At 49.0% G+C, this 21,215-nt stretch overlaps 1 protein-coding gene across 5 annotated transcripts in view; it reads left to right on the top strand.

Annotated features, from left to right (window-relative positions):
• APBB1IP (amyloid beta precursor protein binding family B member 1 interacting protein) overlaps positions 1 to 21,215 on the top strand; it is a 1,612,974-nt gene that overhangs the window by 1,232,047 nt on the left and 359,712 nt on the right. For all 5 annotated transcript variants that reach the window (XM_069648143.1, XM_069648145.1, XM_069648144.1 and 2 more), the window contains one exon: positions 8,662 to 8,772. In XM_069648143.1, coding sequence (XP_069504244.1) covers positions 8,662 to 8,772 — 111 coding nt within the window. The remainder of the gene's footprint in view (positions 1 to 8,661; positions 8,773 to 21,215) is intronic.

Here is a 21,215-nt window from a genome sequence, read left to right as displayed (position 1 = left end):
ATTTGCACTATGGGGCAACATAGTACTTCATATGATTGGACTTTGGTGATTTTTGCAAGGCTTGGTTGGAGCCACTTACCTGCATCTCCTGATGTCGGGACTCCTCTCTCCATCCCTCCGACTCCTTGTATGCTGTCCATTCCAATGGTGGATGCACATATTTCCTCCCATGCTTGCAATTTGATGGGGGAATCACATCCACCCCCGGTTGCCATGCCCAGGTTCCTATTCGCCGAGAGGATGCTCCTGACGCAGAGCCTCAGGTCGTCCCACCGCTTTCTGCACTGCTGTGCGTTGCGGGGTACGCTCCCCCACCACACTGACACGCTGTGCCACCAGGGACCATATGGCCTTCTTTTTGGCTATTGCCGGCCTGGACATTTGCGTAGAGAAAACCACCGGAGCATTGTCCTGGAGGGTCTCAGCAAGCATGGTTAGTTCCTCCCGGGAGAAGCGGTCCTGGCGCTGCCGATCGCGTGCTTTTTTAACAACTTTGGGCATTTTCAGATTGGTAATTGGGTGGGTTATGGGATTGGACAGGTCTCAGGGTCGGATGTGGAATGGTTGGGGAGGATGGCAATGGATTGTGTTTTTAAAGATGGCCGCCGTGCTCTTTCCCGTTCCGCCGCGATGATGCTTCTTCCGGTTCCGCTTATTTACGGTCATCGCTAACTGCGGTGACAGCTAATTACGGTGACCGTTCACTACGGTCGCCGCTATGATGGGTGGCGGTAGTGCACCTTGCGCGCCGTACTATGCCGGTAGGTGCCGTTTTAGGGTTATTTATGCCATGGCGTAATTTACATTACTGGCATGGCGTAATGCTCGTGCGCGATGGGTCGGAATGTGCCGCTCTTTACGCCATCGGACCACGGCGTAAACGTTCATTACGCCATGCCGGTAATGTTCAATACTTACCGCCTGGGTCATAATGAGGCCCTGAGTGGGTGGTTTGTAAAGGGGCAGAATTCTACGTTAGCTATGTTAGTTTTTAGTGCTTTCCCTTTTTCTCTTGTTTGTTGTTTATGGGGAGAGGTGTGCTAATCAGTCTTTTATTCTTGCATTGATACTGCTGGGCGCTGTATGCATTGTGACATAACTACATGTTGGATGTTTTGAGAGTTGTGTAAGAGAGGTGCAGTGCAGGGGTGTTCTGTGTGGGACAATTGAACTGTGCTGTTGTAATCCATGGATATGCCATGGCTGTTCCTGTGTGAAATTTTGATTTTGTAATGAGGTCCCAAGCACCATTAACACCCATGAAAGCCCACATGGCAGGATGTAATAGCGATAAACAATACTCCGTTTCTCTAAAGCTACACTCTGTGTTGGCCACCACCCACGTGCCAGAGCCCCTTCTCCATTTCCATAGGTGGCTCGGGTACACAGGAGTGCCGAGGGAGATGGGTGTGACTGGCGATGAGACCATGGTGGTTGAGTGTTCTGGAGGGATCAGGCATTGGGGTGCAGTGTAGGTTTCAGTGGAGGCTGCAGAGGGTGAGATAGGCAGTTGTGGGGTGGTGGGGTATAGGCGGGATACAGACATGAGCCAATAGCTAGAAATGCAGGCCCTTACTGCGTATACTGGCTGCCTCCCCGGTCCTCGGATTGGCCTAGGTGTGATGGCCGAGGGCCAATTAGCTGACAAATCTGTCCTTTTATATAAATTCTTTTTCCATCAACCTGGGCCTCCATCAACCCGGACTAATCTGGCCTTGCCACTTGACCTATCATCTACCAGCTCCATCGCCCTATTCCATTGACTTTTTACCATCTACCCTCCCTTCACCTATTTGGTCTTGCTTTTTGTCTCTGAGCTGCGTACATGGCGGAAGTAGCCTCTTAGAAAGTATTCTACTTCCATATGCTGGCATTGATTTTTATGTGATGCTAGTCTTCATTGTGGCTCTTCTCACGTCTCACTTTTGCAGTTGTTCATGTTTTGTCTTCATGTTATTTCATGATTTTGTCTTTTTTTTTAATTTATTTGTATTTGGTTCATTTACAAAAGGAAATTTGTAGAACCTTTACAAAACCAACATAAAAGAACATTGAAATATTTACATGATTTTTTCTTTTTCACGAGGACTCTTTGGATACTGATTCTTCTCATATTTTCCTGTCCTCCTCCTTCCTCTTGTCGAGGCAGGAATCTTGACATTCTTACCTACACTCGTACCTTGTCTTCTGTTTCTCCAACTACTTCCATTGCCGTTGGGATGCTCATTCGTTGTGCAAAAACGGATGCTACACTTGATCTCTAACAGGGCCACTCCCACTGCCTTGACTTCCTCCTCTATTTCCTTTTCTCATGTCTATCTGGTACTAGTCGAGGCACAGCTATTCTCCAGCATTCCTCGTGGACTCTTCTTGTTTTATTTCTTTTCCTTTGTTTCCTTCGTTTGACTATCACTATGCCTCCTTCTCTCGACCGTATTGCCTTTCTTTCTTATTCATCATCTTTCTAGTCCTCTATCATCCTTCCGGGATGATGTTGATTCATTAATCCCCCTTCCAATTCGTTCTGACTTTGACTTCTTTTTTCTTGGTGATTTTGACTTGCATCTTCCTTTCCTTTTCTTCATACTATTAACTCTTTTTACTTGTCGTGTTATGTACTCCCTCTACTTATATGTCTGGTTCTTTGATATGCATCCTTTTGATTCTCCTGTCTCTCCATTTTCTTTTAGTTCTGATGATATTTGTATTTCCTTTAGCTACATATTTCTTTCACCTATTCCTTCTTCTTGCCCCACTGCTTCCTTTTTGAGTCATGATCTGAGTCACTTTGGCACACTTTTCTATTTTTCTATTGTTTATCCTCCCATCTCTTCCTTCTCTTGCTGACTTGTCCACCCTCCATCTCAATTCTTCTTCCTCTATTCTGTCATCCCCCAGGCTGGGCTTCCTTTATTCCCCATCCTCTTTATGTCCCTTCTCAGTAAACTTTCTCGACCATGGCTGTGACCGACTCGGAGGCTTTTACGTAAACTGGAATGGTGCTGGAAGAAATCTCACTCCCCTTCTGATCTTGCTGCTCTCCCCTTGCCTCATACTTCCTATGATCTTGACTTAGTTCATGCTAAACATCTTTACTACCAATCTATTATGTCTACTCTTTCCCATCTTCAGTGTCTATTTCACATCTAAAAAATATGTTGTCACCTCACCCTCACTGAATTTCCCGCTGTCTGCTTTGGACTGTGCATCCTAGTTTACCTCTCAAATTAATAATCTCGGTTCTTCCCTTTCTTTGTCTTCTTCTCCTCCATCCACCTTCACCTGTATCTCCTTTTGCATCTTCATGTTCCTGCTTGAAGGTTCATTGCTTCTTCTTTTCAACAAGTTAACACAGCTGTTGCTCCTTTGTATCCTCCTCCATCAACCATCATTCCTGTGGCATATCCCCTTTTCCTTTCTGACTTCTTCAGTTCTCACTTTTCACTAGCTTTTTTGCATTTTTGAAGCACGCCTCTAGTCACCCTATTCTTAAAAAAAACCTCTCTTGACTCTTCCCTTCTTTCTATCTACTGCCCTATTTCTATTCTTCCTTATCTAGCTAAGCTTCCGGAAACGTGCAGTTCACTCTCAGTTAGTTCAGAGTGGCGGTCCTTGGAAAAGCAGTGATCTGCCTGTTTTCGCCAGCCCACCCCGGGTCAGATGAGGTAGGCTAGGGAGGTGTAAATTCCCAGCCTATGTAAAAAGGAAGGAGGCTGGTGACCAGCATGTCTGAAGACCACCTCCGTGCTGGAGCGCAAAGAAGGTTGCGGCGAGCCCACTCATCAGTGGCGCACAGCCACAGTGAGCAGAGCTGATGGACCTCATCTCTGGTCCCAGCAATGCTCGGGTAAAAATAAGAAAAAAAAAAGAAATACTCGGGTCCGGGGTGGCTGTATGTGGGGCCCCTTGGCAAGGGGGCACTGCTTGATGGAAGAGAGCTTGGTGTAGCAGGAATAGTGGCAGCAGCGCCCCATGAGAGCACGGCGTGTAGCAGTGACAATGGAGGTCTCCGAAGCCCACAGAGGCGTGCCGATATGGAAAAGAACAACACCTGGGGCGTTCTGGCCCATCAGGAGCAGCAGAGAGGGTCCGGCCCGCCCTCTTCAGAAACAGCAAGGAACTGTGCATGGGGCTGCCACGGCCCTGGGGAGAGAACTGGAAGGGTGGTCTGGTGTGGTTTAGTGCAGCAGTCACACATGTATATATAAATATGTATTTAATATATGTATGTGTGTTTGGAGGATCATTGTTTAAAGGGCTAGAGACACGGGTAGTGTTAAATGGGGGTAGCACAAAGGTTACTAGGCAGTCTTGCGTCTTATTGGTTGTCTCTTCTTGCTGGCCTTCTAGCCTGCGCTGTTGCTTCTCTTCAGTCTATACTTGGCCATACTTGGCTGGCTCCTTGTCCTACCTGGCTCTAGTTTTGCTTTGTGTGCATTGTTTTGTAACTGCATCCAGGGTCATGCTCCGCTGTATCTTTCCTGGCTGGCATCGGTGTGTGCTTGCGCCCTTCATTCCTCTGCTTGCTGAATCCTATTCTTGTTCGTACTTGTTCGTACTTCTGTCCCGTTGGAATCCCCTGCAGGTTCTGATTCTACTCTCTCGCCTTTTCACTCTTCTCTCGAAGCACATCTTCGTACTTCTTCTTCAATTAAATGTTTCCTTCATTTTTGTTATTTGTAATTTTTCCCAAAGTTATACTTTCAGCAACTGTCTCAGGAGGATGGCACAGGGCCAACGTGCTCGCCTTAGAAACAAGACGGTACTGGCTATACTGTTTATAAATAACCTATCATATCATAACAGAGGTCCATAAATTAAAAAAAGAAATAAATCCATCAAAGTTTGCACTTCAAGAATACAATTAGTATGCGATGATTCCAGATGTACTGGGAAATCCGTTAGTAGATAAGTGCCATCTTAGTTTTTGTCGGCAGCATTCCACAGATTAGCTATGAGGTATTTTGGCTCCTTTTTTAAGTCTATTCCTCTTGTATCTATCTTCTGTTGTCTGTGCGCGCGTTCAGGGGGTGGGGTGTCTTGAATGATGTCACACTTGCTAGCTACATACAGGGCTGTCGTCGATTCCCCCACCCCCAAAAACAATCCATTTGGGATTTACAGATGGCCGTCGTATATGTGACCAATCGCCAATGATATTCATTACTTGTCCATTTTTCTCGTGCGTATACGTCGTGGATTGTCTGAAAACCTACGTGAATGTTAGTATTCGGTTGGTCGAATTTAGCCTGCTGGCCGTCCTTTTTCTCGCCATCTGCAACAGTCACCTGCGCGGTCATGCGTGACAGACATCATGTATTCTGCTCGCATTCCACCTGGAACGTGGGAGCCGCGCAGCGCGCGGAAAAAAAATCAAAACAGAAAGAAATTAACCTCGCATTTACTCAGGGCAAGGCGGGAGCGAAAGCAACGTCATTGACATTTGCAATAGGCCTCCAATTTATTGCGCACTTAAGAGGTGTCTTTACGGAAATAAATGCAATATGCTAATTTAAGTTTCCGCACGGGAAATTGATTAATTCCCTGTGTGCGTGTGTGCGTGTGGCGCAAGTGTGTATCACGTCTGCATTAAATGTGAAATTTGAATGTACTCTGGGGAAGCAAGTGGTTAAATAGGTCTCCTCGTCGTTTTGCGACGCGTAAAAGTGTACAGGTTTTTCTATTTTTTCCCCTCATTCTTGTAGTCAGATACCTTGTTGACGCAGGTCACCTTCTTGTTGCCATGGCAATATTCGGAGAACAATAAACACTGAATTGATCACCTGCTGGAAGGAGAGATGCTGCATTGGTTTATCTCCCGCAGTAATCACAGAAGTGGCTAAAATGAATAGTGGTTTATCTTGGATTGGATCTATATCTGAATCGCAATTGTATTTCCTAATGGGAAATGAGCCACTGGCAACCACGGGGGCCATGAAAGCGGCTCTTGTCAAGTAACGTGCCTCAGTGGGGCTGTTTGAAGGTCGGCCAGTCGCTCTCCTGACGATCATATGCCAGGCAATACAACACAGCAAAGAATACCAGCGGTTTTGAATTTGCTTTATGTTTACTGGCTCTCAAAAGGTGGGTTGAGCTTCCCTAACGAGAAAGTAATGTGACAACTGCCCCCCACCCCAAAATTTTCCCACTGTATACAATGGATAGGGTGACCATATTTCAAGATGAAAAACGCGACAGCCAGCAACATAAAAGAAGGACAACCCCCCTCAAAGCCCATCCCCACACCATGCATCCCCCTCTCAAACCGCCCCCTCTTCAGCCCCATTCATCAATGCCCCTGCAAATTGCACCTTATGACTGTAAATATAAGCTTTTTAAGAATAAAAAGAGCTTTTGCTTTGACGCATGCTACAAGCATTACTGTTCAGTGATTTAACCGCTGGTCTCTGTGGCTCAACCAGTTAATGCGTGTGCCTTGTACCTAAAATGTCAGGGGGTTGAGCCCAGCCTGCCATGACGAAATATGCCTTAGGGCTGCTGCGCGCTTTAAAAAATCCTAATAAATGAATGTGTATTTTAATATATACCTACTTTATAATGATTGCCGACCATCCCTTTCCACAACAAACATCCTGGGTTTGGGGGAATTGGGGATTTCCCCAAAACCGAGATGGGTTTTTAAATTAAAAAAACTGTTGGGACGGTGGTCAGAGGGCCCAATTCAAGGACTGTCCTGGCAAAACGGGACATCTGGTCACCCTAACAGTGGAGGCTTGTGAATTTTCTCACTGGGGACGGGGGGGTCAGGGTGGTGTAACTGTGTCCCTTCAAATTTAATTGCAATAGCAATAGTAGTGAGCTTGCCTGAACCAACTAAGATGTCTTCGGAAGGGGAAAGGGGTGATCTCCTCATCTCAGAAAATGTTTAAAATAATGGGTTGAAATGATGAATTTTACAAGTCTTTTTTTCAAAGCAATTGGGTACAAATCCGTACAATTTACAATGAGGAACAAAGGGTCCCAGGAATGCCCCTCCTCACCCCCATGAACATGACAGCCCGAAGAGTCAACAACGCAAAATGCAACTCACTATTTGGACAGCAACACAGGAGGGCCAGTGACATCTACATCTACATATGCAAACAGATATTCTCTCTGACAACCATTCAAATCTTATCCAGTCAACGCCTTTATGGATAGAGGTTCCGCTACACTGATCATGGATGCAAATGCCTCAATGGATCAGATTGACTAATAACGGAAATCCATTGTGCTGACATCATTAGTGACACCACACCATACCAACGTTAGTCATGAAGCAAACTCGCACCCATGCACGAAGTTACACGGACACACACGTGCACACATGAAGAACATGCTTACACAGTTCTGTATGCAGAGGACAGATACATATATATACTGTTGAAGGCCCTTATTATTTTTATCAGTAGCCAAATGCAGAAACGCAGAACTCGAGGCAAAGAAGAGATGAAGAGCCAGCTTGCAGACGCTTATTGCAACTAACCATATGTAACTACATTGTCATAGAAGGAGCCTGGAAGAGCCACATACTACTAAACAATAAGAAACATAGCACAGTACAGACATATATAAATCATAGAATAACTGTAGTGAGGTTACATGAGGCCACAGGCCTCGGCACGAGAAGCAAAGGAAAGCAGTATTAGGCTGCACAAATCAGCAGGCCAGGGCTCCCAGCCAAGGTCAGCAGTGAGCAGAACATTCCTGGGCCTCGGAGACAAGGAGCAACCTTGAAAATGCTAGCATAAATCCTCACAAATTGCTGACCGACGAGCTCGATTTCCCGGTTATCAACCACGTGGTCCGGCCGAGCCAGACAATGGTCATTCACCCACGGTGGGAAAATTAGAAGTTCCCAGCAACATAGACATGAATAGAAACATGGACTCTTTAACAACGTTGCAACCCTGAGGGCACTCTCAAAGGAAAAAGTGGTAATGTTGACGGTTACATTGGGAACACATAGTCTTTCTCATCACCCTGAGAAGGTGCACTGAGAACAGAGCTGGGTCCCAGGCCTGGGGAGAACAGCTCCAGCCAATCAGGGAACACAAATCCAGGGGTGGATGGCAGAGGGCAGAAGGCAAGGGCCAATGGTAATCCTGCAACAATGTAATAGATAGTTTTTGGGGAAGGGTCAGGCAAGCCACCTGTCATGCGAGGACCAATAGAATCATCTCTTTAGGTGCCGTCTATAGACACTCCCACCCCAACTACCCAATCCTGTACCCTTGTATGTTTTGGGGATGACCCCCATATTGTGATGCAGTAACTGAACAAAATTGCCCGGCACAGGCTCAGAAGCAGTGATTTTCAGGCAATTCTCAATGTACTGTATGATCCGTGTCTGTTTGTGTAATAAACGACAGTTCTAATTTGCCCCTGGCTGAGTCCTCCATCTGTGTACCTTTAGCACATACATGCAAGCGGACAGGCTCCCCTACAGTGACTTTTTTTAATTAACCCCTTTGCCACCTTCCTTTCACCTCTATATCACTCTCTACCACCAATCTGGTTATATTGTAATGATCATGTCTTGGCGCACGGATGGAATGCCTATTAAGAGTTGACATTGAGTGGTGTTAATGAGTGCTTTGATGCAGCGTGACCCTGGTTTATCGCTTGTACCAATGAGGATTATTTCTGTCCCATTTCTAGACTTCGCGGGACCTGGCATGCTTTATTCAGTTTGAAAATGTGAATGTTTATTATGCCACGCAGTGCAAGATGAAGTATAAAGCACCAACGGATCACTGCTTTGTCCTGAAGGTATGTGGAGAATGCACGACTCATGCAATATTCTGTCAGATATGCCTTGCGGGTGGGATTATCAACAACGCTGACCAGCAGGGTCTGACTGGGGCATTAAAATTGTCTCAGGCTCCAATTAAAAAATGGCCCACAGTGGCAAATGGTAATTAATTCCTTTTGTGACAGACTTTGAATAGTACTCAAAGAGGAGTTTTTTGATAAAATGTGATGCAAATTGCTCAGTTTAAATAATATGTATTCAGCAACAATGGCCAAAACTACTAGCTCCATAGTGAAGTAATTCATCAATGCAAGCATTCTACTGTGCTCTGTAACAGCACCTCGGTGTCCACGGGCTGTGGTGCGCTTTATAAATTAATAAAATAAATAAATAAATAAATAAATAAATAGGCATACATTGGCCAAAGAAGTGGCCCATTTTGACCAAACAAACTGGCCCACACTAGCCTTTTGCGTTTTTGGATCGGGCATTGCCCTATTGCCGTATAGGCCAGTCCGAGCCTGGTGACCGGTGCGATATATATGCCCTAGTGAGGGGAAGTGATGCTTTCACTTCTAGAGCATATGGCTGGGAGTCGGTGCTTGATGTGCGCAAGCTTATATAAAGATCCCATTGGCTCTTCTTACAATGCTGTATGATTGTCTGCAATGTAAATTCCTTACTCCTCAACCAGGCCTCTTCAACCAGACATTGCAACAACATATTGAAAAGGTTCACACAATGATGCTGTGTTTTCCCAATAATGCCATATTGCTTTGGTGGCCTATTGCTAAAGTGGAATTAATGCAATATTTGAATGTCAGAAATTGGCCACTTTGGCCACTTTTACGAATGCCTGTGCCGGTACCTTGCACCGCCAGCACAAGCCCACATATTACAAAGGGCTTCTTGCAGCCCATGCTTGTGAATCTCCTCACCGGGGTTGCTTTGGGAGGACTCACCATAGATCCTTCCAGGGAGGTCCTGTCCCCATCTAGGCAATAGCATGCGTGGGTATCCGAATCTGGGGCAGATGCAGGTATGCGCGCCTCAGCTATACTGTATGTCTCAATATTGATATTGCCATCTGCATTTGTAAGGATGGCATAAAGACCCACCTGAATGGTTGCATTTCATGTCTAGCTATGGACAACTTGTAAACGCCAGAGAGCCCTTCACGTGCATGGACATAAGGGCCGGAGAAACCACTCCTCTGTCAGTGTGTGCCAGTGCTGGCGTAGGAGTCTTAAGAAATACATGAGACATTTACCAGCTTCACTGTCCCCTAACCCCCAGACGTGTGTCAGTGGCCAGACTATCACCTAAAGCAGAAGAATGGGGGACCTCTACTGATGCACTGTCCGGACAGGGTACAGGAAGCTCGCTAGGGAGGATGAGCCACATATTGTGGAATTACACAGCTTTGCTTGGGAAAACCCTCACCGACGCACCCTCACCAGTTTATATGAAACATTGTAATTTTGCCTGAGATTCGGAGTGTCTGCCTACCACCACGTCCTCTTTAATTTGTCTAATTTGTAGATATAGACATTCTTTCCTGGGCCATGTGTTGTTGTTAGCTGTGGTGTTTGTGCAAGTCACTGTACGGCTCTAGCCATTCTTGAGAGACCGGGGGTGCAGGGAGAGGCCGTGTGAGTTCTTGCCACCATCCCTCTTTTTTATGTGAGGCTCCCCAGTATTACCCTTTGCCATTTACTTGGTGATGCAACTTGACCTTCAATTCATATACAAATTGCACATTGCACGTAGATTAAGACACAGGCTAGACATAGTGGTCTTAAACTGAATGGTGTGTTGGCATTGGCTAAGCTAACTCGAAGGCAAGGTAGTTAGGTTTGAATCTCAGTCAGCCACGTAACAGTCATGATTCTGTGGGTTACTGTTGGACCAGATTTTGGCTTTTTCCATTCTAAGGCGAGCAGTGATCAAATCTGCCGATTTCGCTCTCTGGTTCATTTAATTACTCCTGGTCACCTTTCATCCATTCACACAGCTAATGTTGGCGGGTTCCAGAACTGATGGAACCAATGCACTCTTTCTGGGCTGCTAAGGCGCAACGCCTCAAACTGGGACAGTTGTAGAATGCTGCTCACAGGTTTATTGTCAACCTTTCTTGCTGCGTCTCGATTTCTCCCTCCTTTTGGCCTCATCTAGGTATGGTGTTAATCCTAAAGGGTTGAAGTATTTAAAATACCTCAATTTTCAAAGCACATACGTCCAATATATGCCACGGGGTACATGGAAAGTACTGGGTGGAGACAATTATTTGGTAAAGGTAAAAATTGTGAGCTTCAAAGTGGTAATGTCAAAACATTTGGCATTAAATACCTCCTAAAATAACAGCTACTTACAAATTGGAATTGCATGGGACATTTATGGAATGGAGTCCATAGAAAATTTAGATGGGGTTAATATCAAATAACTACATAAAGTAGTTATTTCTATTTACCCCCTGCTGTAAATATCCCATGCCATCCCATCATAATTAGATGGTATTTTTATAATGAACTCAAAATGAGGCCAGTTAAATTGACTACTAGATCAGAATTAAATATTTAATATGTTGGACTGCTACTGGTTGTGAATTGCATTTTCACTGTGTAACTATGCCACCGCTTCCCACGCTTTCTCCTCTTCTCCCCCCATCGATATGTTGTTAAGCGTCACATGGGCCATACCTATCTGGCCTTCCTACTTACTCCACGATGACTAACTTGTTCATTGGCATGGGAAGACGAGTTGAATGGCATAGTGGAGTAGGAATACATCATTCCCAGACGGGCAATATGCAGAATAAGCAGATATAAGAATGGGCAGACATCAGGACGGGCAGACATCAGAATGGGCAGACATCAGAATGGGCTGACATCAGAATGGGCAGACATCAGAATGGGCTGACATCAGGACATGATACTCAGGCACATGAGATTCAGGCACTGTAGAAAAATCGGAATGGAGGAGTGTGAGCACGTTTCAGCGTATGGCTGAGTAAGAGCTCCGATGGGAATTCAGGGATGAATAGACAAACTTTAGAATGTGCAAGATCAGGATGGGTCTTCAGACGACAGGCTGTTCATACGTGAATACGCCAGTGCCAGAATGAGCAGAATTCAAGCCAACAGATAAGAGCAGTCATCTCTGTTTATCTCTCAGTGGTTCTTCATCTTCAGCGGTGTCTGGAGTGTAATAAGGGCTCAGGGTTCTTACTGATGCCACCTCTGGGGCAATCGTAAGCCTTTAAGCAAAAGGGGCCCTAGTCCTCTCACTCTCAAGGGGCTCAAAGTCTGCCTTTAAGACGCAGAGGAGCCATTAAAGGAAGGGGGCAGGCTAGGGTGCATTTCGACATCAATCCAAGGTCATCTAACGGTGAGCAGGGAAATGAAAATCACATTGTTTCCTCATGCACTGCTCCAGGAAGATGTCCCCATCTCCTCTTGAACGAGGCCAAAGGGCATCCAAAGCCCATAAGGCCACGCCTTCCAGCAAAGGCTTTGCCAGCAAAGTCTGGAAAGGACTCGGGAAAAGGAAATGAGCAGGCTCATTATGAAAAGGTACTTTTTACAAAAACAACAGTAGGAGAATGAAAGCTATGTTCAGTGTGTTCACAATACTAAGTCTCCCTGAGGGTATTGAGGTGCTTTCAACACAGCTGCCAAGATCCGAGCCCTCTTAAAGATTTGGCTGGAAGGATGCCACTAGAGACAGGGAAGGTCCAGGTGGGAAAACCCTCAAATCGGGCCAGCTTTTCACACAACTCACGAACAGGCTCTGCCACTGCGCCTCCCCGCCCGCCATTGGAAGCTCTCCCTTGTTCCAGTGCAACTCATGTGCTTCGACCTTTTCACAATCGAGCAGTAAGAAAGATCAGTGCTGCTGTCAGCAGCAGTTCACAGAGGTGGGGAATCAAATGATTCAGCGGGAGAGCCCAGCCATAGTCAGACCAGGGGGACTGGCTTGGCTCTAAGAGCCAAACACGAGACAAGAAGGCAAAATACCCATACCTGATTTCATCCCCCATCCCCTCCAAAACACAAAACTCATACCTGGCATTGTGTCTCTCTACCCCATAACAAAGAATCTGTACGTTACATCCTGCCACCCCAGGTCCCTGCAACACAAAACACATACCTGGCGTCCTGCCTACTAGATCCTCACAATGGAAAATCTGTAGATAGCATCCTTCTCCAGCATGGGGTCTGGCATTGATTCACATGCTCATGAATATTCCCCGTCGTCAGGCTGGGAATCCACGGTAAAGAAAAAATCAGTATCAGTTTCGTTTCTGATCTGTCTTTCTTAGTAGTAACCAATCACTGGTCTCTGGGTCATACTGCCCCCAGCCAATGACTGCCCTCTCCCTAAACCCATTCCCTGGCAGCCATCCTCAGATTTTTACCGCACGTTCAAGTGTTGGGAGTCCTCGTGCTATAGCTCTCAAGCTTTTACTGCGTTTTGCGCTTTTTCAAAGAGATTTATCTCATTTTTCAGTTTAATCGAGCCTCAAGCTCCACCGTTTCTACTCCCGATCAACGGGGACCCGTTTCGGATTTATCTACGCCCGTCAAGGGTGAAGTTTTCATCGAGTTACTTCTTGGAGGATTCCAGGCAAACTGTTCAGGATCTGCCCGGGATGCAACCTACAAAATGTGTTCAAGCAGGACGAGCATTCGAAATGCCTTTACTGCCTCCACGAGGACAAAACGCACATGGAGAAGGACTGTGCGTTTTGCATGAACATGTCGGATCGGACTATGAGGGATCGTCGGACCCGTCTCTTCAACTGGCTGGAAGGCTAGAGCCCAGCAGGTGAGAAGAAGAAGAAGTCCGAGCTGTCTTCTAAATCCTGTGAGGGCGCCCCGGGGATGGGGGCCCAACAGAAGGCAAAGCAGCGTGAGTCCGCGGGCACAGGGAGCGCCAAACGGTCGGGCTCCGCGGCTGCCAGGCAGGGGGTACCTTCACCGACGCCATCAACCACAAGCCAACACTCTGGCTCGGGGAAGAGAAAATCCGAGTAACCGGCTAAGCTTCTCGAGAGGCCCCAGTCAATCTCGAAGGAATCGGCCGAAGGGGAGCGAGGCACTGACCCTCCTCATAACGTGAAGGCCTCAAGCGTGCCCAAGGCGGTGAAGGCCTTGATTCACCCGGCTAAGGCCTCTATCGAGGGAGTCGCTGCGGCCCTGGCGAAGCCTGTGGAGGCTTTCCCAGTGGAGGTGACCTTGGGGCCCAGAGTTTCCCTGCCTCCGCAGAGGGAATCCTCTTTTAAGCCCATCGAGAAGACCCCCGTGAAGACCTCAGAGGAAAAAGAGGGGGGGCCGGTGGTCATTACGGACACAGACACAACCTCTGAGGAGGAACTGACCGAGAATTTGGAAGAGGCCCGGTCCCACGGGAGGAATCCCGACGAGGGGGACGACGGGAGCGAGGGTGGAAACGACGACGAGCTTCCCGTGGATGAGGAGCAACCGTCGTGCCCGTCACGCCCGCCGCAGCCCAAGCCGCAGGACAACTCAGCAGCCATTTTGACGGCAATCCAAGCCTTATGCACGGAGATAAGGACGAGACTGCCCCTACCCCTGACGGACGACCCGGCTGAACCGGGTCCATCGGGAAGCCCTCCAAACAAGAGGAGGAGAATTCATCCAGTGCCCCTTCATCCCTCACAGCCTTCTCAGCCTTTGTCGCCTTCCCCGATCCCGAGGGACGACACAGGAACAGACATGGCCAAGACGGGGATGGATGACGACGGCGGTGACGACAGGACTGACCTTCCGTCTCCGATCCCTCGGGCATCCCCGCCTGACGAGATTGGCTCCTTCCACGCCATGATTGCCAGGGCATCCAAGCTTTTTGAGCTCTGCCCCGAAGAGAAGAAGAAGGAAGGCTTCCTCTACCAACGGCGCGAGGCCAAGAGGAAGATCGTCCTCGTGGTGCCGTTGCTGGATGACATCTGGGACGAGGGACTTGCCCTCCTCAAGAACCCGTCCACGACACCTGCCAAGAGAGACCGGATTTGGTCCTCTCAGCCGCGGCCAAGAAGAAAGCGGGGGGGCATCGGCTTCATCTTCAACTTCCCCACCGGACGGTGAGGGAAAGAAGCTGGATGCCATGGGACGACGAGTCATCTCATCAGCGGCGACGACAATTAAGGTGGCCAACGCCCTAGCAATTGTGGCCCGCTACGACAGGGAATTGTGGTACAAGATCGCCCCCTGTTGACTTCCTCCCGGATGACAAGAGGGCAGAGGCCCTGGCGATCCTACAGGAGGGTGAGGTGGCATCGAACCATGCCATAACTGTGGCGACGGACATTGCTGACATCGGTTTCCGCCAGTTGGGCAACAGCGTTTGCCTTCGATGGCGGGGGTGGCTCAAGGCGACGGATTTCCGCCAGGACATGTAAGGCAAGGTTTTGGACATGCCCTTCGACGGGAACAATCTGTTTGGAAAGACAGTGGATGAGTCGCTGCAGGCCATCAAGACCGACATGGAGACGGCTCGGGCCTTGGGAGTTCTGCAGCAACGGCGGCCGCCCTTTCGGAACTCCGGAGGCAAGCAAGGTGCCTCCAAAGGATTCGGCAGCTGCTCCTCGACCTACCGTCAAGCGGGCCGTTCCTCATCGCAAGAAGCCTACAGGGGACGAGGCAAGTCAGGTGGATCTCGCCGTCGTCGCCAGGGAGGCCAAGGAGGCAAGGCTGCTTCCAAACAAGACTGAACCAGCCGTTGCGTCGGGCCCCCACCGAAGCACCTCGTGGGAGGCCGGCTGGCGAAGTTCGTCAGCGTGTGGGAGTCCATATCCACCGACCGTTGGGTGCTGGATGCACTGGCCCACGGGCACACTCTGGAATTCCTAAAGAAGTGCCCCCGAATTCCTCCAGTGGCCAGGAAGGAAAACCACGTCCCTCAACTGCTGTTAGAGGTAAGGGCAATGCTCGAGAAGGGAGCCATCGAGCTCATCCCAAAGAGGCTCTGGGGCTCCGAAGTATACTCAAGATACTTCCTCGTCAGGAAGAAGACAGGAGGTTGGCGTCCCATCCTGGACCTGCGACGGCTAAACAAATACATCAAGGCACAGAAGTTCCGGATGGTCACCCTCCAGCACGTGCTGGGCCAGCTGGAGGAAGGCGACTTCCTATCATTGTTGAATTTGGAGGATGCGTACTTTCACATCCCCATCCTAAGAGGTCACTGAAAGTTTCTCAGGTTCATAGTTCAAGGACGGCACTACCAGTTCAAGGCCCTCCCGTTCGGATTGAAGTCTGTGCCCAGGGTGTTCACCAAGTGCCTAGCACCAGTGGTGGCGTGGCTGCGCCTGCAGGGGATCCACATCTACCCCTACCTAGACGACTGGCTCATCCGAGCAGAGACAAGGGAACTCGCCGTCGAACACACAGCGAAGACCATCCGGCTGCTCACGGATCTGGGATTCTCCATCAACTTCCCCAAATCCCACCTGGTTCCGTTGCAGGTCACGCTGTTTCTGGGAGCCAAGCTCGATACAGTGGCGCGATTGGCCTCGCCGTCGGAGGAAAGAACGCAGGCCATCATGGGCAAGGTACAGCATCTGCTGGCCACGGAAGTGGTCAGAGTGAGGTCCATCAAGTCTCTGCTCAGGATGTTGTCCTCTTGCATCTATCTGGTGCGCCTGTGCAGGCTTCGGATGCGCCCTCTGCAGGAGTTCCTCGACGCCCTTTGGATGCAAGCAACGGGCAGCTTCGAGGACAAGATCTCGCTCAATGAAGTATTCTGCCAGGCAATCCGATGGTGGGGCACCCACGCGCATCTCGCGGCAGGCACAGACTTTCAGAACCCAGCATACCAGGCAACGGTGACGACGGACGCCTCCCTGGAGGGGTGGGGAGCGCACACCGGAGATCTTCACGCGAGAGGCCTGTGGCTCCCGGAGGAGAGGCCGCTCCACATCAACATACTGGAGCTCCAAGCGGTGTTCTGGGCCCTCAAGTCATTCCTCCCGTCCCTCAAGGGCAAGGTGGTGAGGATCTTCACCGACAACACCACCATGATGTTCTACATCCGGAAGCAGGGAGGAACCAGATCCCCAGCCCTGTCCAAGGAAGCCCAGGATCTGTGGCACTGGGCCGTTGCCCAGGGGATGTTTCTGGTGCCTTTTCATCTAGCAGGGATAAAAAACACCACTGCCGACTCACTCAGCAGGGAGCTGTGCTCGTGCCACGAGTGGAAACTACGCCAGGATCAAGTGGATCAACTCTTCCGGCGATGGGGCAAACCCCAATTCGACCGTTTCGTGACGGCGACGAACTCCAAGTGCCAGAGGTTCACCAGCAGGTTCCCCCAGCCGAGGAGCATGGTCGATGCTTTCTCGTTCCCCTGGGATGGCCTGTTCCTGTATGTGCTCCCTCCGTTGCTGCTCAGGCTCATCAACTCAAGAGGTCCCGGTGCAGGATGATCCTTGTCGCACCGAGGTGGCCGAGACAGATCTGGTTCCCGGACCTTCTGGACTTGTCAGCGTCCCCACCAGTCAAACTGTCGACGGACGCAGATCTTCTCTCCAGAGAAGGAGGCGCCATTCTTCATCACGACCCGGAGTCGCTGATCTTGCAGGCCTGGCTCCTGCAGCACTAGAGTTTGGAGGGTACGATATCCCGGCCGAATGCAGAGAGGTTCTTGCAAAGGCCAGGGCATCCTCAACTCTCAAGTGCTACGGACACAAGTGGAAGAGGTTCTCTGTCTGGTGCCGTGCACAGAAGATTAACCCTCTACGGATTACTGCCCCTCAAGTGCTATCGTACTTACTGTCGCTGGCCAAAGCTGGACTAGCTCATGCTTCCATCAAGATACATCTGGCAGCGATTTCCCGATACACCAGAACTGCAGGACCGTTGTCCCTGTGGTCTCATCGCCTGGTGAAGGAGTTTATGAAAGGACTGTTTCGATCGTTCCCGCCGGTGAAGGCTCCAGCCCCGGCGTGGGAGCTCAACGTGGTGCTGACCAGGCTCATGGGCAAGCCATTCGAGCCCTTGCATTCAGCTCCGTTGAAGTTCCTGTCATGGAAGACAGCGTTCCTTGTGGCCATCACCTCTGCACGACGCGTGGGAGAGATTCAGGCCCTTTCCTGCAAGCCTCCATACTTGACTTTCCACGAGACGAGGGTGGTGCTGAAGACGCACTCCTCCTTCATGCCCAAGGTGCCATCGGACTTCCATCTCAACGAGCCCTTGGTGTTACCAGTCTTTTTCCCGTCGCCTTCGTCGCCGGCCGAGAGGACTTTGCACTCGCTGGATGTAGCTAGAGCGCTGAAGTTCTACGTGGACCGAACGAAGAGTTTTCGGAAGACATCACAGCTGTTTGTGAACTTTGGACCTGTGAACCAAGGGAAGGCTCTCTCAAAGGCTTCCATTTCCAGATGGCTCTCCGACTGCATCATGCACTGTCATTGGTTGGCAAACTGACCGTTGCCCGGCCATCCGAGAGCCCATTCGACCAGAGCGATCGCTGCTACCACAGCGTTCTTGTCTGGTGTGCCCCTGCTGGACATCTGCAGGGCTGCTACGTGGAGGTCGACGCACATCTTCACGAGATTCTACTGCGTTGACCGGGATTCCAGGGAGGAGTCCAGAGTCGGCCGGGCAGTGCTGCGCAACCTGTTCGCTTAAGGTGAGCCTGGTGAGGAGGTAAGAGATGCTTAATGTTGAGTTTTATGTAATGCTTAATGTTGAGCCTTGCCACCTCCCGTGGTTGTGCATGTGTGTACTGCTATGTATTCTTATATTCATGAGCATGTCAATCCATGCCAGACCCCATGCTGGAGAAGGAACAAGTTACTTACCTGTAACTGTTGTTCTCCAGCATGGGTCTGGCATGGATTCACATGCGAAACCTCCTTCCTTCCCCTCTGCGGCTCTTCACTTGGTCATACTGCCACTTTACGTGCTACCAAATCTGAGGATGGCTGCCATGGGCAGGGCTTAGGGAGAGGGCAGTCATTGGCTGGGGGCAGTATGACCCAGAGACCAGTGATTGGTTACTACTAAGAAAGACAGATCAGAAACAAAACTGATACTGATTTTTTCTTTACCGAGGATTCCCAGCCTGACGACGGGGAATATTCATGAGCATGTGAATCCATGTCAGACCCATGCTGGAGAACAACAGTTACAAGTAAGTAACGTGTTCCCATTGTTCGCACAAACAGCACAGTAAGATAACATTCCCTTTCCAGGATCACACACATTCTTTAGGATCAGAAGACTGGATTCGACTCCAGTCTGCACTTTAGACACTTGACCTTATATCTTCTCACCGCTGTCTGATACATATTTGTTTTAATATATGGTTTTACAATAGTTGCAGAGGGGGGCAAGAAGCCTGTAATTCAGTTCTCTGTGGTGGAGAACAAGAGGGACCATGGAGACCTGTCCAGCTAAGCCTACTCTGCCCCCATAATGCCCCATCCTCTCTAGGATGTCAGAACAGAAGTTGACCACTTTTGTTATTACCGTAGTGGCCTTCTCATCCCCTTACTCAACAGAGTTGATGCTGTAGCCTCATACACATGTACCTTAAACCTTTTGAAAAGCACTGTAACCTCTTCGTTCTCAACCTCCTCATTGACTTCTGCATGCTGCAGGTTTCCTCTATGGCCGTTGAAGTCAGCTGCTCCTGGCATCATGCACCCGATCTATTGCCCACAGCCTGTCCACAACTGCCTCGGATTGGAAATAAGGACAGAGGCCTTCACCAGCCATTGGACCTGTCCATCTGGCCCCTGCAGATGCGGGTGTGGTGGTGTAGAGCCTCTGAGCCCCATCATCGTGGTCAGTGATTTGATGAATGTCGCACCGGAGATGAGGATAGGAGTGATACTGGAAGTCCTTTGCCTGTTGCATCTTCCACAGCCCATCCCAGTGGCACATCCCCCCCAGGGTGCAGGTGGTTGAGGACCACATCCACCATGGACAGGGCTGATAATCCTGGAGGAGTTGCCTCAAGGGGATGGAATAGGGAGGGGTACGCTGGCAGATGGTTTTGTCATGGATAACCAGCCATAAATCGCCCTCTGGCCAACTGCCACGGCTGATGCTACAGGTGAGCCTGGATCTAAAACAGACATGATGCTGTCCGTGGAGGAGGATGAGATGGTTATTGCAGTGGTGCTGATGCAGGTGGCGGCAGTAATGGTAACTGTAGTCCGAGCACTTGTGGCATTGGTGGCAGCAGTGGTTGTCTGAGGTCTAGTTGTATCAATTCTAGCAGCCCTCCCCTGGCTCATGTCCCTGGAGCTAGTCACAGTGTAATCAATATCGCTGGAGGAGACAGGACCTGTTTGGAATGCAGATGGCATACATTGATTGGCCATTCATAAAAGGAACCTCATTAGGGGTTCGGCAGTGCAGGTAAAAACAGCAGTAAAGTGATGGTAAGTCTGTAATTTATATTGTGGCTGCATATGTGATTTGATGAGGTACAGTTTGCTGTTAAACAACAAGGCACTTATCTGTGGGACAGCAACAAAGAAAGAGGAAGAGGACAAGAGAGGGGACACAGTTATACATATGTCCGGAGCCTGATTGGAGGAGAAGGAGACAGACAGGACTACATTGGCCCAGAGGAGCATGGGGATTTGTAGTTTTGGGACTTTTTTGTTCTATGTCAAAAAGAAAAAAGTGTTTGAGTTGAATTGCTGTGGTGCAGTAATAAAGAAGAGAAGCATAATACTTGCCTCCTTGTCTATAATAGAATTAAGACCCTGCGCTTTAGGCGTGGACAATCTTCATTGTGGCTGCATATGTGATTTGATGAGGTACAGTTTCGCTGTGTGCTAAAGGAGGCATCGCTCAGATGAGAATAATTTGGGAACTGCACACCATGGGGTTTATAACAGCTAAGCACAATTGTCATTTCATGGAGTCAATAAGGAGTTCACCTTTTTCCTTTGGTACTGTTTTTATACAGCAGGTTCTTTATTGTGTCCAGCCATTTTACAAATCATGTGTGACATGTACAGCCCAGATGGATTTTATCTTCTCAGGTCATTGCTAGGCGGGGGCCGGGAACTGGGCTTGGGCAGTGCAGTTGAAAATTAAAAGTGCATTAGGGAGCCTGGAACAAACGAACAGGAGATGGCTAAATACAGAGCCCCTGATAGTCTTACCGGTGGCCATGATCATAGGGCGCAAGAACTTGAGGGATATCCTCAGCAAGATCATCCTATGACCACATTCCAGCCTCCGCTCACCCCAGAAAAGCACACCAAGACTTGTAGCATTCCCATCAGGTGCGGATCAGCATAACATGGATCTCAGTGCTCTATCCCAACAACCGCCCCATGCAGTTGATACAGTAAAAAAGAATGGGGGCTAACTGGAAAATGGACGCACTTGGGAATAGGTTATTAGCTTGTGTAGTTTTTTAACAAAAAAGATAGCTGCAAAACTCTTGAATGCAGAGACCGTCCCCTGGC

Source organism: Ambystoma mexicanum, chromosome 2q, assembly GCF_040938575.1.
Source record: "Ambystoma mexicanum isolate Mex_15411 chromosome 2q, UKY_AmexF1_1, whole genome shotgun sequence".
NCBI lineage: Eukaryota > Metazoa > Chordata > Amphibia > Caudata > Ambystomatidae > Ambystoma > Ambystoma mexicanum.
This window is presented reverse-complemented; position numbering and strand designations above follow the sequence as displayed.